Genomic DNA, 15,132 nt, shown 5'->3' on the forward strand with positions numbered 1-15,132 from the left:
ATTCTTGGAGGAATTTTGGGGGAATTTTTTTTGGAATTTTAAATAAATTTTGGGGGGATTTTTTTTTGTTTTATTGAGAATGTGTTCTTTTGTTTTTAGTATTATTTTATTTTCAGGATTTTGGAAGGGGATTTGGGGATTTTGGGGGATTATTGGGAATTTTTGGGGAATTCCTGGGGGATTTTCAAAGGGAATTTGTGAGTTTTCTTTGGGGGGGATTTTTGGAAGGAATTTGGGGGATTTTGGTGGATTTAAAAAGAGTTTAGGGAGATTTTTGAGGATTTTATTTAATTTTAAGGGATTTCGAGATTTCTGGGATGATTTTTTTTGCATTTTTGGGCCATTTTGGGACAATTCAATGAATTCCAGACCCTTTGGGCTCCAGCATTTGTGCAAATCTTCCCATATTTGGGACTTTTGGGCACAAAGGAACTCGAGGGGTGAAAACTGCGAAAAAACCCCAAAATTTTGGGTCCATTTCATCACTTTTCCATTTTTTAGGCTTGGTTTTTCCGAATTTTGGCTTTTTGCGGCTGAAACCCGAGCGATTTTTCGTGGATTTCAGGGACTTGTGACACAATTCTCACCTCATTTTATTTTTAAATTTTTTTTATTATTTTTTCGGGGTTTTTTGGCCTTTTTTGGGCCATTTTTGGGCTAAAAAGTGCTTTCCTCGCCGGTGACGTCACCACCAGCCAATAGAAACCGCCGAGGGGCCGAGTCCTCCCCGCCACCACCATTACATCACCACCAACCAATAAAAACCGCGCCATGCTTGACTGACACCCGCACCGCCCAATCACCGCCGAACGGGGCGGACTTCGGCTCCCAGCACCGTGATGTCACTCCCAGCCAATCGGAGGCGGCGGAGGGTGGGGTTTGCGTCGATTGGCAGCTCCCGCAGCCAATGGAAGGGCTCGGAGCTACCCGGACGCCACTGAGGCGGCCACAATGGCGACCAGGACCAAGATGGCGACCGAGGCGCAGGCGGCGAGGGCCAGTCGCTTCTGCGAACCAGTATAAACCAGTACGAACCAGTTTGGGGCGGCACAAACCAATCCGGACCAGTATAAACCGGTTTGGAGCGGTTTAAAGCGGTTTGGAGCAGGCTGGGCCTGGTCTGGGAGTTGGGGCTTGCTCCCAGTGAGGCCCAGTACAAACCAGTAACTCCCCGTGCCCCTTTAACCCCTCCCAGTATAAACCAGTATGTCCCAGTTCCCTCCCATTACAAACCAGTATAAACCAGTCCCCATTTAATCCCTCCCAGTATAAACCAGTCCCTCCCAGTCCATCCCAGTATAAACCAGTTTAATCCCAGTTACCTTCCGGGCCGCCTTCTGCCGCCGCCCCGCCCCCTGGAGGTGGCCCCGCCCCTTTTCCAGGTGCGCCCCCGAGTGCAGCACCTGCTGCTCGATGCGGTCGATGACGTCACCCTGCACCAGTACAAACCAGTATGAAACGTTTTCGGCCCTAAAATCGCCATTTTTCCACCCAAAATCCCCGGGTTTTTTGCTCCCAGTTCATCCCGGTCCCTCCCAGTTCATCCCAGTACAAACCAGTATAAACCAGTCCCATTTCCACCCCAAAAATACCCATTTTTGCCATAAAAATGACTTTTTTGACCTAAAATCGCCATTTTTTCACCCAAAATCACCCAATTTTCTCCTCCCAGTCCCTCCCAGTATAAACCAGTACAAAGCAGTCCCATTTCATCCCCAAATTCCCCATTTTCTACCTCAAAATCACCAATTTTTGTCCCAAAATTGCCATTTTTGACCTAAAATCGCCATTTTTTCACCCAAAATCACCAAATTTTCTCCTCCCAGTGCCTCCCAATTGATCCCAGTTCCTTCCCAGTATAAACCAGTACAACCCAGTCCCATTTACAGGCACAAAATCCCCGTTTTCTACCCCAAAATCCCCACTTCTACCATAAAAATGACATTTTCGGCCCTAAAATCGCCATTTTTTCACCCAAAATCACCACATTTCCTGCTCCCAGTCCCTCCCAGTACAACCCAGTCCAAACCAGTCCCTCCAAGCATCATTCCCACCTCCAAAACCCCGATTTCCCGCCGCCAAATTCACGTTTTTTGCCGTAAAATCGCCGTTTTTTGAGCTAGAACCGCCAAATTTTCACCGAAAATCGCCGTTTTTTCTCCTCCCAGTACAAACCAGTATAACCAGTCCCACCTGGGCCTCCACGGTGCCGCTGAGCAGCTGGAAGAGCTCGCCCAGCTCGCGGAGGCCGCGCTCGAGGCGCTGCAGCTCCCGGTGCCGCTGCCCGGCCTCGTCCAGGGCGCGGGAGGACAGCGGGGATGGGGCCTGGAAACGGGGGAAAATCGGCCGGAAACGGGAAAAATAATGGGAGGGAAAAATAGAAATAAATGCTAAAGGAATTCGCACAAAAATCCGCAAAAATCCCCGCGAAAATCCATCGAAATCAGCCCAAAAAACCCCCCAAAAACCCCCACGAAAATCCATTGAAATCAGCCCAAAATTCACCCAAAAATGGGAAAAATCCAAAAAGCTAAAAAAACCTAAATCAGCCCAAAATTCACCCAGAAAACCCCCAAAAAACCCCCACAAAAATCCATCGAAAGAGAACCAAAATTCACCCAAAAAACGGGAAAAACACCAAAAGGTAAAGAAAAAACAAATCCCAAAAAAATTCACCCAAAAAATCCCCGCGAAAATCCATTGAAATCAGCCCAAAATTCACCCAAAAAAATCCCCAAAAATCCCCACGAAAATCCATCAAAATAAGCCCAAAAACCGCCCGGAAACGGGAAAAATAACGGAAGGGAAAAATAAAAATAAATCCTAAAAAATTCGCACAAAAAATCCCCAAAAATCCCCGCGAAAATCCATCGAAAAAAGCCCAAAATTCACCCAAAAAATCACCAAAAACCCCCATGAAAAGCCATCGAAAAAAGCCCAAAAATCACCCGGAAACGGGAAAAATAACGGAAGGGAAAAAAAGAAATAAATGCTAAAGGAATTCGCACAAAAATCCCCGCGAAAATCCGGCAAAATAAGACCAAAATTCACCCAAAAAATCCCCAAAAACCCCCACGAAAATCCATCAAAATCAGCCCAAAATTCACCCAAAAAATCCTCAAAAAACCCCCACGAAAATCCATCGATAAAAGCCCAAAATTCACCAAAAAAAAGGGAAAAATCCCAAAAGTTAAAAAAAACAAATCCCACAGAAATTCCCCCCAAAAATCCCAACGAAAATCCATCGAAATCAGCCCAAAATTCACCCAAAAAAACCCCAAAAACCCCCGCGAAAATCCATCGAAAAAAGCCCAAAAATCGCCCGGAATCGGGAAAAATAACGAAAGGGAAAAAAAGAAATAAATCCTAAAAGAATTCACACAAAAAAATCCACAAAAATCCCCACGAAAATCCAGCAAAATAAGACCAAAATTCACCCAAAAAATCCCCAAAAACCTCCATCAAAATCAGCCCAAAATTCCCCAAAAAATCCCCAAAAACCCCCATGAAAAATCCATCGAAATCAGCCCAAAATTCACAGAAAAAATCCCCAAAAACCCCCGCGAAAATCCATCGAAAAAAGCCCAAAAATCGCCCAGAAACGGGAAAAATAACAGAAGGGAAAAATAGAAATAAATCCTAAAGGAATTCGCACAAAAAACCCCAAAAAAACCCCTCGAAAATCCATCGAAAAAAGCCCAAAAATCGCCCGGAAACGGGAAAAATAACGAAAGGGAAAAAAAGAAATAAATCCTAAAAAATTCGCCCAAAAAATCCTCAAAAACCCCGCGAAAATCCATCGAAAAAAGCCCAAAAAAACCCCCCAAAAACCCCCACGAAAATCCATCAAAATAAGACCAAAATTCACCCAAAAAATCCCCAAAAACCCCCGCGAAAATCCAGCAAAATAAGACCAAAATTTACCCAAAAAAATCCCCAAAAATCTCCACGGAAGTCCATCAAAATCAGCCCAAAATTCACCCAAAAAATCTCCAAAAACCCCCACAAAAATCCATTGAAATCAGCCCAAAAAACCCCCCAAAAACCCCCTCGAAAATCCATCGAAATCAGCCCAAAAATGGCCCGGAAACGGGAAAAATAACGAAAGGGAAAAATAAAAATAAATCCTAAAGGAATTCACACAAAAATCCGCAAAAAACCCCGCGAAAATCCAGCAAAATCAGCCCAAAATTCACCCAAAAAAATCCCCAAAAATCTCCATCGAAATCAGCCCAAAATTCACCCAAAAAATCCCCAAAAAACCCCACGAAAATCCATCGAAAAAAGCCCAAAAAACCCCCCAAAAACCCCCTCGAAAATCCATAGAAAAAAGCCCAAAAATCGCCCGGAAACGGGAAAAATAACGGAAGGGAAAAAAAGAAATAAATCCTAAAAGAATTCACAGAAAAAATCCTCAAAAATCCCCGCGAAAATCCATCGAAATCAGCCCAAAATTCACCCAAAAAAATCCCCAAATACCCCCATGAAAATCCATCGAAAAAAAGCCCAAAATTCACCCAGAAATGGGAAAAATCCAAAAAGCTTAAAAAAAACCCAAATCCCAACAAAATTCCCCCAAAAAACCTCCAGGAAAATCCATCAAAAAAAGCCCAAAATTCACCCAAAAATGGGAAAAATCCAGGAGGGGAAAAAATGTCCCAAATTCCCCAAAAAAATCCCGTAAAAATCCGCCCAAAATAACCCAAAAAACTCAAGGAAATCTTGAAATAACCCCAAAATAACACAAGAAAACAAAAACCCCAAAACTCCCCAAAAAAACTCCCCCCCAAAAAAACCCAAATCCCGTCAAAATCTCCCCAAAAATCCCCCCAAAAAAACCCTGAAAAACCCTAAAAAACCCCAAAAAAATCTCCCTAAAAACCCCAAAAAAATTCCCCCCAAAATCCCTCAAAAAACCCCAAAAAACCCCAAATTAACCCCCCCAAAAATCCCCAAATCCCCAAAGTTACCCCAAAAACAACCCAAAGCCCTCAAAATCCCCAAAATCTCCCCAAAACTCCCCACGAAAATCCATCAAAAGCCCAAAAACCACCCAAAAATCATCTCAAAAAAAACCCCAAAAAAACCCAAAATCCACCCAAAAATGCCCCCAAACCCCCCAAAATTAACCCCAAAAAACCCCAAAACAACTCCACAAAAAAAACCCCAAATCTCCCAAAATTAACCCCAAAAAAAACCCCAAAATCCCAAATTTTCTCCAAAAATCCCAGTTTTTCCCCAAATCCCATTTTTGCCCAAATTCTCCGTTTTTGGCCCCAAATCTGAGGCGGCTGACGAAGATCTGGCTCCGGCCCCACTCCAGCATCGGCTCCTGGGAACCCCAAAATCCCCAAAAAAAATCCCCAAAAAATCCCCAAAATCCCCCAAAATCCCCCAATCCCATTTTTGCCCCATTTTTGCCCAATTTCGCCGTTTTTGGCCCCAAATCTGACGTGGCTGACGAAGATCTGGCTCTGGCTCCGACCCAACATCGGCTCCTGGGAACCCCAAAATCCCCAAAAATCCCCAAAAAAATCCCCAAAAATCCCCAAAAATCCCCAAAAAATCCCCAAAAATCCCCCAATCCCATTTTTGCCCAATTTCGCCGTTTTTCCCCCCAAATCTGACGTGGCTGACGAAGCTCTGGCTCCGGCCCGACTCCAGCATCGCCTCCTGGGAACCCCAAAATCCCCAAAAATCCCCAAAAAAATCCCCAAAAAAATCCCCAAAATCCCCCAAAATCCCCAAATCCCAATTTTGCCCCGTTTTTGCCCAAATTCGCCGTTTTTGGCCCCAAATCTGACGCGGCCGACGAAGCTCTGGCTCTGGCCCAACATCGGCTCCTGGGAACCCCAAAATCCCCAAAAAAATCCCCAAAAAATCCCCAAAAATCCCCAAAAAAATCCCCAAAATCCCCCCAAAGCCCCCAATCTGATTTTTGCCCAAATTCGCCGTTTTTCTCCCCAAATCTGACGTGGCTGACGAAGATCTGGCTCTGGCCCGACTCCAGCATCGCCTCCAGCTCCTCCTCCGACGGCGGCGCCCGCCCGGCTGGAATGGGGAGAAATCGCCCAAAATCGGGAAAATTGGGAGAAAACGGGAAAAACGACCCCGAAGGTGAGAAAACGGAGCCAAAATTGGGGAAAATCACCCCAAAAACGGGAAAATAGGAAAAAAAATGGGAAAAAGGGACGAAAAAAGGGGAAAATTGTCCCAAAATTGGGATTTTCAAACTCCAAAAGGGACCCCAAAAATGGGGAAATTGAGAGAAAAATGGGAAAAGGGATCCGAAAATGGGAGAATTCAGGCAAAATTGGGAAAATGGAGCTGAAAATGGGGAAATTGAGACAAAAATGGGTGAAAATACCCCAAAAATGGGAAACTTGAGCAAAAATGGGGATGGGGACCCAAAAATGGGAAAATTCAGCCAAAAATGGGAAAATATCCCAAAATTAAGAATAATTACCCCGAAAATGGGAAAATTCAGCCAAAAATGGGAAAATATCCCAAAATTAAGAATAATTACCCCGAAAATGGGAAAATTCAGCCAAAAATGGGGAAAAGGGACCCCAGAAATGGGAAAATTGAGACAAAAATGGGGTAAAGGACCCCAAAATTGGGAATAATGAAACCAAAAATGAGAAAATTGAGAGAAAAAAGGAAAAACTGAGCAAAAACGGGGAAATTTTACCCAAAAATGGGGAAATGAAGCCAAAGAAATGGAGGAAATTGAGCCAAAAATGGGGGAAATGACCTGAAAATTGTGAAAATTGACCCAAAAATGGAAAAGGGCCCCAAAATTGGGAACAATCACCCCAAAAACGGGAAAAAACGAAGCAAAAAATGGAAAATTCTCCCAAATTTTGGTGTTTTTCAGGAATTCCTCCAAATTTTGGCCCCAAATTTTTCCAGAACCCCCCAAAATTTTCAGGGACCCCCCCAAGAATTTTTTGGGACCCCCCCCAAAAAAATTTTTAGGACCCCAAAATTTTCCCAAACCCCCAAAATTTTCCATCTCCCCGAACCTTTTTCCTTCCAAAAATCCCCAAAAATTCTCAAAATTCCCCCAAATTTTTTCAGAACCCCCCAAAATTTTCAGGGACCCTCCCAAGGACCTGGGGACCCCCCAGGATTTTTTGGGACCCCCCCAAAATTTTTTGTTCCACCCCAAATTTTGGGTCGTCCTCCAACATTATTCTTTCCCTCAAAACCTCCCAAAATCCCACAAATTTTGTCCAAATTCCCCCAAATTTTTTCTGAACCCCCCCAAAATTTTCCAGGGACCCTCCCAAGGATTTCGGGACCCCCCAGGATTTTTTGGGACCCCCCCAAAATTTTCCAGAACCCCCCAAAATTTTTTTGTTCCGCCCCAAATTTTGGGTCCCTCCTCCATCATTTTTCCCTCCCTCAAAACCTTCTAAAATCCCCAAAAATTCTCAAAATTCCCCCAAATTTTTTCTGAACCCCCCAAAATTTTTCAGGGACCCTCCCAAGGATTTCGGGACCCCCCAGGATTTTTTGGGACCCCCCCAAAATTTTTTGTTCCGCCCCAAATTTTGGGTCCCTCTTCCATTTCTCTTTCACTCAAAACCTTCTAAAATCCCCAAAAATTCTCAAAATTCCCCCAAATTTTTTCTGAACCCCCCCAAAATTTTCCAGGGACCCTCCCAGGGACCCCCCAGGATTTTTTGGGCCCCCCAAAATGGGTTGAAATCCCCCAAATTTGGGTTTTTCTCACCGATCTGCAGCTGCCGCTGGATCCTCTGCAGGCTGCGCTGGCGGTAGCGGCCCTGGGCGGCCTGGAGGGTCCCCGTGAGCCCCCAAAACTGCTGGGCCAGGAGCCCGTGCTGGGGTGGGGGGACCCCAAAATCCGTCAGGGGGACCCCAAAAACCCCAAAATGCCAAAAAACCCAAAAAAAAATCCGACGAAAAACGAGCGAAATACGCCAAAGAACGACGAAAATCCGCCCAGAAACGGCCAAAATTCACCCAAATCCACCCAAAATCGCACCCAGGGAGCCCTGAAATCATCCCGGGGACCCCAAAATCCGTCAGGGGGACCCCAAAAACCCCAAAACCCCAAAAAACCCCAAAAAATCTGCCCGGAAATGACCAAAATCCACCCAAAAATCCCCATGAAAATCCAGCCAGAAATGGCCAAAATCCGCCCCAAATCCACCCAGAACAACCCAAAACTGCCCCAAATCCACCCAAAATCCCACCCAGGGAACCCCAAAATCCGTCAGGGCAACCCCAAAAACCCCAAAATGCCAAAAAACCCCAAAAAAATCCGACAAAAAACGAGCAAAATACACCCGGGAATGAGCAAAATCCGCCCAGAAACGGCCAAAATTCACCCAAATCCACCCAAAATCCCACCCAAGGAGCCCTGAAATCATCCAGGGGACCCCAAAATCCGTCAGGGCGACCCCAAAAACCCCAAAATGCCAAAAAACCCCAAAAAAATCCGACGAAAAATGAGCAAAATCCACCCAAAAATCCCCATGAAAATCCAGCCAGAAATGGGCAAAATCCGCCCAGAACAACCCAAAACTGCCCCAAATCCACCCAAATCCCACCCAGGGACCCCCAAAATCCGTCAGGGCGACCCCAAAATGCCCAAAACTCCCAAAGTCCCCAAAAAATCCCCCCAAAAATCAGAAAATCCCAAAAATCCCCAGGAAAATCCTCCCCCAAATCGGCCAGAATTGAGCAAATCGCCCCAAATCCACCCAAAATCCACCCAAAAATTCACCCCAAAATTCCCAAAAAAATCCCCAAAAAAGCCCCAAAATTCTTCCCAAAAATGCCCTAAAAAGCCCAAAAGTCCCCTTCAAAATCGCCCCAAAATCGCCCAAAATTCAGCCCAAAAATTCCCCCAAATTCACCCAAAAATTCCTCCCAAAATTCCCTCAAATTTACCCAAAAATTCCTCCCAAAATTCCCTCAAATTTACCCAAAAATTCCTCCCAAAATTCGCTCAAAATTCTCCCCAAAAATCCCCCAAAAATCTCTCAAATTTCACCCAAAAACCCCAAAAATTCCCCAAAAAAACCCCCAAACTACTAAAATTCCCCAAAAACCCCAAATTTGCCCCAAACCCACAAAAATTCACCCCAAAAATTCCCTAAAAAAACCCAAAATTCCCCCAAATTTACCCCAAAACCCCCCAAAATCCCCCCAAAAATTCTCCTTTAAAAATCCCCAAATTTTCCAAAAACCCCTGGAATTCCCCCCAAAATTCCCTCAATTTTACCCAAAAATCCCCCAAAAATTCCCTAAAGAAAATTCCCCAAATTCCCTCAAATTTACCCCAAAATCCCCCAAAAATCCCCCCTAAAATTCCCCCAAATTTGCCCCAAACCCACAAAAAATTCACCCCAAAATTCCCTAAAAAACCTGAAAATTCCCCAAATTCCCCAAATTCCCCAAATTCCCCCAAAATTCCCCCAAAATTCCCTCCAATTTACCCAAAAATTCCCCTGAAAAATCCCCCAAAATTTGCTCCAATTCCCCCAAGTTCTCCCCACAATTCCCCCCAAAAAATCCAAATTCCCCCAAATTCCCAAATTCCCCCGGATTTGCCCAAAATCCCCGGATTTGCCCCCAATCCCACCTGGGTTCGTCGCAGCCGAGCCCCGATGGAGTTCGGGGCCTCCTCGGCCGCCGGGGCCAGCGCTGGAAATGGGGAAAAAAACCGAAATATTGGGAAAATGCATTAAAAATGGATTAAAATAAACACAAAATGTTGGGAAAATTCATTAAAAATGGAAAAATAAAACCCAAAATGTTGGGGAAAATGGGGGAAAAATAACCCCAAAATATTGGGAAAATTCATCAAAAATGGATTAAAATAAACCCAAAATAATGGGGAAAAAATGAATTAAAAATGGGAAAAATAAACCCAAAATATTGGGGAAAATGGAGGGAAAAAAATCAAAGAATTGGGGAAAATTGGGAAAAAAGGAAAATATTGGGAAAATGAATTAAAAATGGATTAAAACCCCCAAAATATTGGGGAAAATGGGGAAAAAATCAAAGAATTGGGGAAAATTGGGAAAAAAGGAAAATATTGGGAAAATGAATTAGAAAAGGAAAAAATAATAACCCCAAAATATTGGGGAAAATGGGGAAAAAGGAAAATATTGGGAAAATTGATTAAAAATGGAAAAAAAACCCCAAATATTGGGAAAATTGGGGAAAAACCCAAATATTGGGAAAAGGCAATAAAAAAATGGGGGGAAAACCAAAGAATTGGAAAAGGCAATAAAAAATGGGGGAAAACCCCAAAAATTGGGGAAAAAACCAAACTATTGGGAAAAAAAACCCAAATATTGGGGGAAATGAGAAAAAATGGGGGGAAAATGGGAATTTTGGGGCATTTTGGGGGATTTTTGGGGGAATATTTTGGAGATTTTGGGGGCAGCTTTTTGGGTATTTTGGGGTATTTTGGGGAATTTTTGGGGCATTCTTTGGGGTATTTGAGGGATTTTTGGAGGTGGTTTTGGGGTATTTTTTGAGGATTTTTGGGGATATTTTTGGGTAATTTTGGGGCATTTTGGGGTATTTTTGAGGGCAGTTTTGGGGTAATTTTAAGGCATTTTTGGGGATATTTTTGGGGAGTTTCAGGGTATTTTTGGGGGTATTTTGGGGGCTGAATTTGGGGTAATTTTGGGGTATTTTGGGGGTCGGATTTTGGAGATATTTTGGGGTAACTTTGAGATTTTTGGGGGGTTGTTTTTGGGGATATTTTGAGGGATATTTTTGGGGTAATTTTAGGGTATTTTGGGGATATTTTGGGGAGTTTCAGGGTATTTTTGGGGGTATTTGGGGGCTGAATTTGGGGTAACTTTGGGGTATCTTGGGGCAATTTTGGGGGTGGTTTTTGGAGATGTTTTGGGGTAACTTTGAGATTTTTGGGGGTTGTTTTTGGGGATATTTTGAGGGATACTTTTGGGGTAATTTTTAGGGATTTTTGGAGCCATTTTGAGATTTTTTTTTTTGGTATTTTTTGGGAGTTAGCTTTTAGGGTATTTTTGGGGTAATTTTGGGGTATTTTGGGGTATTTTCGGGGTATTTTAAGGATTATTTTTAGGGTATTTTTGGAGTTATTTTGGGGCGGTTTTGGGGTATTTTAAGGGTTGTTTTTTGGGTATTTTTGGGGTAATTTTGGGGTATTTTTAGGATGAATTACAGGGGTTTTGGGGGTGATTTTGGGATATTTTAAGGGTTATTTTTTGGGGTAATTTTGGGGTAATTTTGGGGTATTTTAAGGATTATTTTTTGGGTATTTTTGGAGTTATTTTGGGGTGGTTTAGGGGCATTTGAAGGGTTGTTTTTTGGGTATTTTTGGGGTAATTTTGGGGTGGTTTCAGGGTATTTTAGGGGTTGTTTTTTGGGTATTTTTGGAGTTATTTTGGGGTGGTTTCAGGGTATTTTAGGGGTTATTTTTTGGTATTTTTGGGGTAATTTTGGGGTATTTTTAGCAGTAATTATGGGGTATTTTGGGGTGGTTTCGGGGTATTTTAAGGGTTATTTTTTGAGTATTTTTGGGGTAATTTTGGGGTATTTTTAGGAGGAATTACAGGGGTTTTGGGGGTGGTTTTGGGGTATTTTAAGGGTTATTTTTGGGGTAATTTTGGGGTATTTTCAGGGTTGTTTTTTGGGTATTTTTGGAGTTATTTTGGGGTGGTTTCGGGGTATTTTAAGGGTTATTTTTTGGGTATTTTTGGAGTTATTTTGGGGCGGTTTTGGGGTATTTTAAGGGTTATTTTTTGGGGTAATTTTGGGGTATTTTGGGGTATTTTTAGGAGGAATTACAGGGTATTTTGGGGTGGTTTCGGGGTATTTTAAGGGTTATTTTTTGGGTATTTTTGGGATAATTTTGGGGTTATTTTGGGGCGGTTTCAGGGTATTTTAAGGGTTATTTTTTGGGTATTTTTGGGGTAATTTTGGGGTGGTTTAGGGGTATTTGAAGGGTTATTTTTTGAGGTAATTTTGGGGTATTTTCGGGGTATTTTAAGGATTATTTTTTGGGTATTTTTGGAGTTATTTTGGGGTGGTTTTGGGGTATTTTCGGGGTATTTTAAGGGTTATTTTTTGGGTATTTTGGGGGTAATTTTGGGGTATTTTGGAGCGGTTTCAGGGTATTTTAAGGGTTATTTTTAGGGTATTTTTGGGGTTATTTTGGGGCGGTTTAGGGGTATTTTAAGGGTTATTTTTTGGGTATTTTTGGAGTTATTTTGGGGTGGTTTTGGGGTATTTTAAAGGTTGTTATTTGGGTATTTTTGGGGTAATTTTGGGGTATATTTGGAGTTATTTTGGGGTGGTTTCAGGGTATTTTAGGGGTTGTTTTTTGGGTATTTTTGGGGTAATTTTGGGGTATTTGAAGGGTTATTTTTTGGGTATTTTTGGGGTAATTTTGGGGCGTTTTGGGGTAATTTTGGGGTATTTTGGGGTTACCTCGGAGCCCCCCCTGGATCTCCCGGGTCAGGTCCTGGATCTCGTCCCGGAGCCGCTGCAGCTCCTCCTGCAGCTCTGGGGACCCAAAAACGGGGAAATTTCACCCAAAATTCACTCAAAAATCACCAAAATATCACTGGGAACCAGCCCAGCTCCTCCTGCAGCTCTGGGGACCCAAAAATGGGGAAATTTCACCCAAAATTCACCCAAAAAATCACCAAAAATTCACTGGGAACCAGCCCAGCTCCTCCTGCAGCTCTGGGGACCCAAAAATGGGGAAATTTCACCCAAAATTCACCCAAAAAATCACCAAAAATTCACTGGGAACCAGCCCAGCTCCTCCTGCAGCTCTGGGGACCCAAAATCGGGGAAATTTCACCCAAAATTCACATTAAAAATAACCAAAATATCACTGGGAACCAGCCCAGCTCCTCCTGCAGCTCTGAGAGAGCCAAAAATGGGGAAATTTCACCCAAAATTGACCCCAAACCGACACAAAAAGAATTCGCCCAAGGTTTGCAAAACAACACCCAAAAATTGGGCAAAATTCACCCAAAATTTACACAATAACTCGCTCCAAAAAATGGGCAAAAACCGCACAAAACTCACCCAAAATTTCCACAATAACTCACTCCAAAAAATGGGCAAAACCCGCACAAAACTCACCCAAAATCCCCCCAAAATCCTCCCCCGAGAATTCCCCATTTCCCCACAAATCTCCCCAAAATCCTCCCGAAAATCCCCCCCAAAATCCCCCAATCCCCGCCCCCGAAACGGCTCCGAAAATGCCCCAAAATCACCCAAAAATGCCCCAAACTCACCCAAAAATGCCCCAAATCCACCCAAAAATGCCCCGAATTCACCCAAAAATGCCCCAAATTCACCAAAAATGCCCCAAACTCACCCAAAAATGCCCCAAACTCACCCAAAAATGCCCCGAATCCACCCAAAAATGCCCCGAATTCACCCAAAATGCCCCAAATTCACCCAAAAATGCCCCGAATTCACCCAAAATGCCCCAAATTCACCCAAAAATGCCCCAAACTCACCCAAAACCCCCCAAAAGTTCTCCCAAAAATTCCACAAAATCCTCCCAAAATTCCCCCCAAAATCGCCCCAAAGTCTCCCCAAAAATTGTCAAAAAATCCCCAAAATCCCCCAAATTGCCCCAAATTCCCCAAATTGCCCCAGTTCTGACCCGGGGGGGGGAGGGGCGTTCCCAGCGCTCTCTCCTGCAGCTGCTCCAGCTCGGCCGCGCTCCGGGACAGCGCTGCCAGCAGGGAGCGCACGCGGCGCGCCTGTCACGATATAAACGGGTTATATCGTGATATAAACACCTTCTATCGCGATATCAGACATTGCACAGGGACAGCGCCGCCAGCAGGGAGCGCACGCTGCGCGCCTGTCGCGAGATATCGCGATATGAACGGGTTGTATCGCGACATGAATGGGTTATATCGTGATACAGATGGCTTACGTCATGATGGGAGTGAGTAATATCACGACAGGGGGCATTCTATCACAATAGACACAGGTCATGTCGTGACAGAAACTGGTCATGTCGTGACGGAGACACGTATCGCAACAGGAGCGGGGATATGAGCGCGTCATATCGCGATAGGGACGGCTCATATCGCGATAGGGACGGCTCCTATCGCGACATAAACAGGCCCCATCAAGGCAGGAGCAGGAGACATCGCAGCAGAGCCCCACCAGAACCCGAGAAAGGGAAACCGAGATGCAAATGAGATGCAAATGAGATGCAGATGAGATGCAAATGAGATGCAAAGGGGGCGGGACCCACCTGGGCCAGGGCGGGGTCCTGGGGGCCGAGGAGCCGCCCCTCCCCCCCCGGCCCCTCCCCCTCCGAGTCCGAGTCCGAGCCCTGGGGGGGGGGAGGGGAAATTGGGGGGAAAAATCTCAGATTTGGGCAAACCCAACTCCGGCCCCGTTTTTGGGATCCTTTCCCGGTTCTTGGCTCTTTCCCCCGTTTTTGTTTCCTTTCCCCATTTCTGGGTTCTTTCCCTGATTTTGGGGACAAATCTCCCATTTTGGGGCCTTTCCTTCCCTGTTTTTCGCCTCCTTTTCCTCAGCGTTTTTTCTCTTTTCCCCATTTTTGCATCTTTTCCCCAAGGTTTGGATTGTTTCCAATGTTTTACCTCATTTTCCCATTTTTGGGCTCTTTTCCCCCATTTTGGGGCTCATTTCCCCAATTTTTGTACTTTTCCCCCTCATTTTTGTCTCTTTTTCCCATTTTTGGCCTTTTTTCCCCCTTTCTGCCATTTTCCGGCCATTTTCCCATTTCTCTCCTCTTTTCCCCCATTTTTCTCCTCCTTTTCCCCATTTTCCGCCTCTTCTCGCCCATTTTCGGGCTCCCCGGTTCCGATTCCGGGCTCTTTTTCCCGATTTTTGAACTTTTTTCCCCATTTTTTGGCCTCTCGCCTGATGCAGTTCCCGCGTCCGGTCCCTCATGGCGGCACTACCGGAAGCGGCCGCGCCGCGCATGCGCAGAAACCTGAGGGAAACCATAGAGAGGCCGCAGGGTCCTCCAGCACCATCGAGACGGAGCGGAGGGTCTCCAATGCCATAGAGCATTACCGGAAGTCCTCCAAAACCGCAGAGTCAAACCGGAAATCATAACGAAAACCCGGAAAACAACCGGAAATACCC

At 44.5% G+C, this 15,132-nt stretch overlaps 1 protein-coding gene across 1 annotated transcript; it reads right to left on the bottom strand.

Moving 5' to 3' along the window:
• Positions 1 to 325: 325 nt before the first annotated feature.
• LOC106630524 (syntaxin-4) lies at positions 326 to 15,072 on the bottom strand. The gene is made up of 10 exons (XM_074558159.1): positions 14,905 to 15,072; positions 14,267 to 14,347; positions 13,661 to 13,760; positions 12,463 to 12,537; positions 9,617 to 9,678; positions 7,739 to 7,847; positions 5,975 to 6,051; positions 2,194 to 2,325; positions 1,323 to 1,433; positions 326 to 1,007 (listed from the first exon to the last, which is right to left on the bottom strand). Exons 1-10 carry the CDS (start codon positions 15,055 to 15,057, stop codon positions 924 to 926), a joined length of 984 nt encoding a protein of 327 aa, XP_074414260.1. The 5' UTR covers positions 15,058 to 15,072; the 3' UTR covers positions 326 to 923.
• Positions 15,073 to 15,132: the final 60 nt, after the last annotated feature.

Source organism: Zonotrichia albicollis, chromosome 24, assembly GCF_047830755.1.
Source record: "Zonotrichia albicollis isolate bZonAlb1 chromosome 24, bZonAlb1.hap1, whole genome shotgun sequence".
Taxonomy (NCBI): Eukaryota; Metazoa; Chordata; class Aves; order Passeriformes; family Passerellidae; genus Zonotrichia; species Zonotrichia albicollis.

Excerpts from the sequence above, each read along its gene's own strand:
- LOC106630524 (XM_074558159.1), bottom strand. The coding sequence starts at position 15,057 with ATGCTCTATGGCATTGGAGACCCTCCGCTCCGTCTCGATGGTGCTGGA. Across the intron at positions 6,052-7,738 it reads CCAGCGGCAGCTGCAGATCG|CCGGGCGGGCGCCGCCGTCG; the intron begins GTGAGAAAAACC and ends TCCCCATTCCAG. Across the intron at positions 1,008-1,322 it reads GGCAGAAGGCGGCCCGGAAG|AAGCGACTGGCCCTCGCCGC; the intron begins GTAACTGGGATT and ends ACTGGTTCGCAG.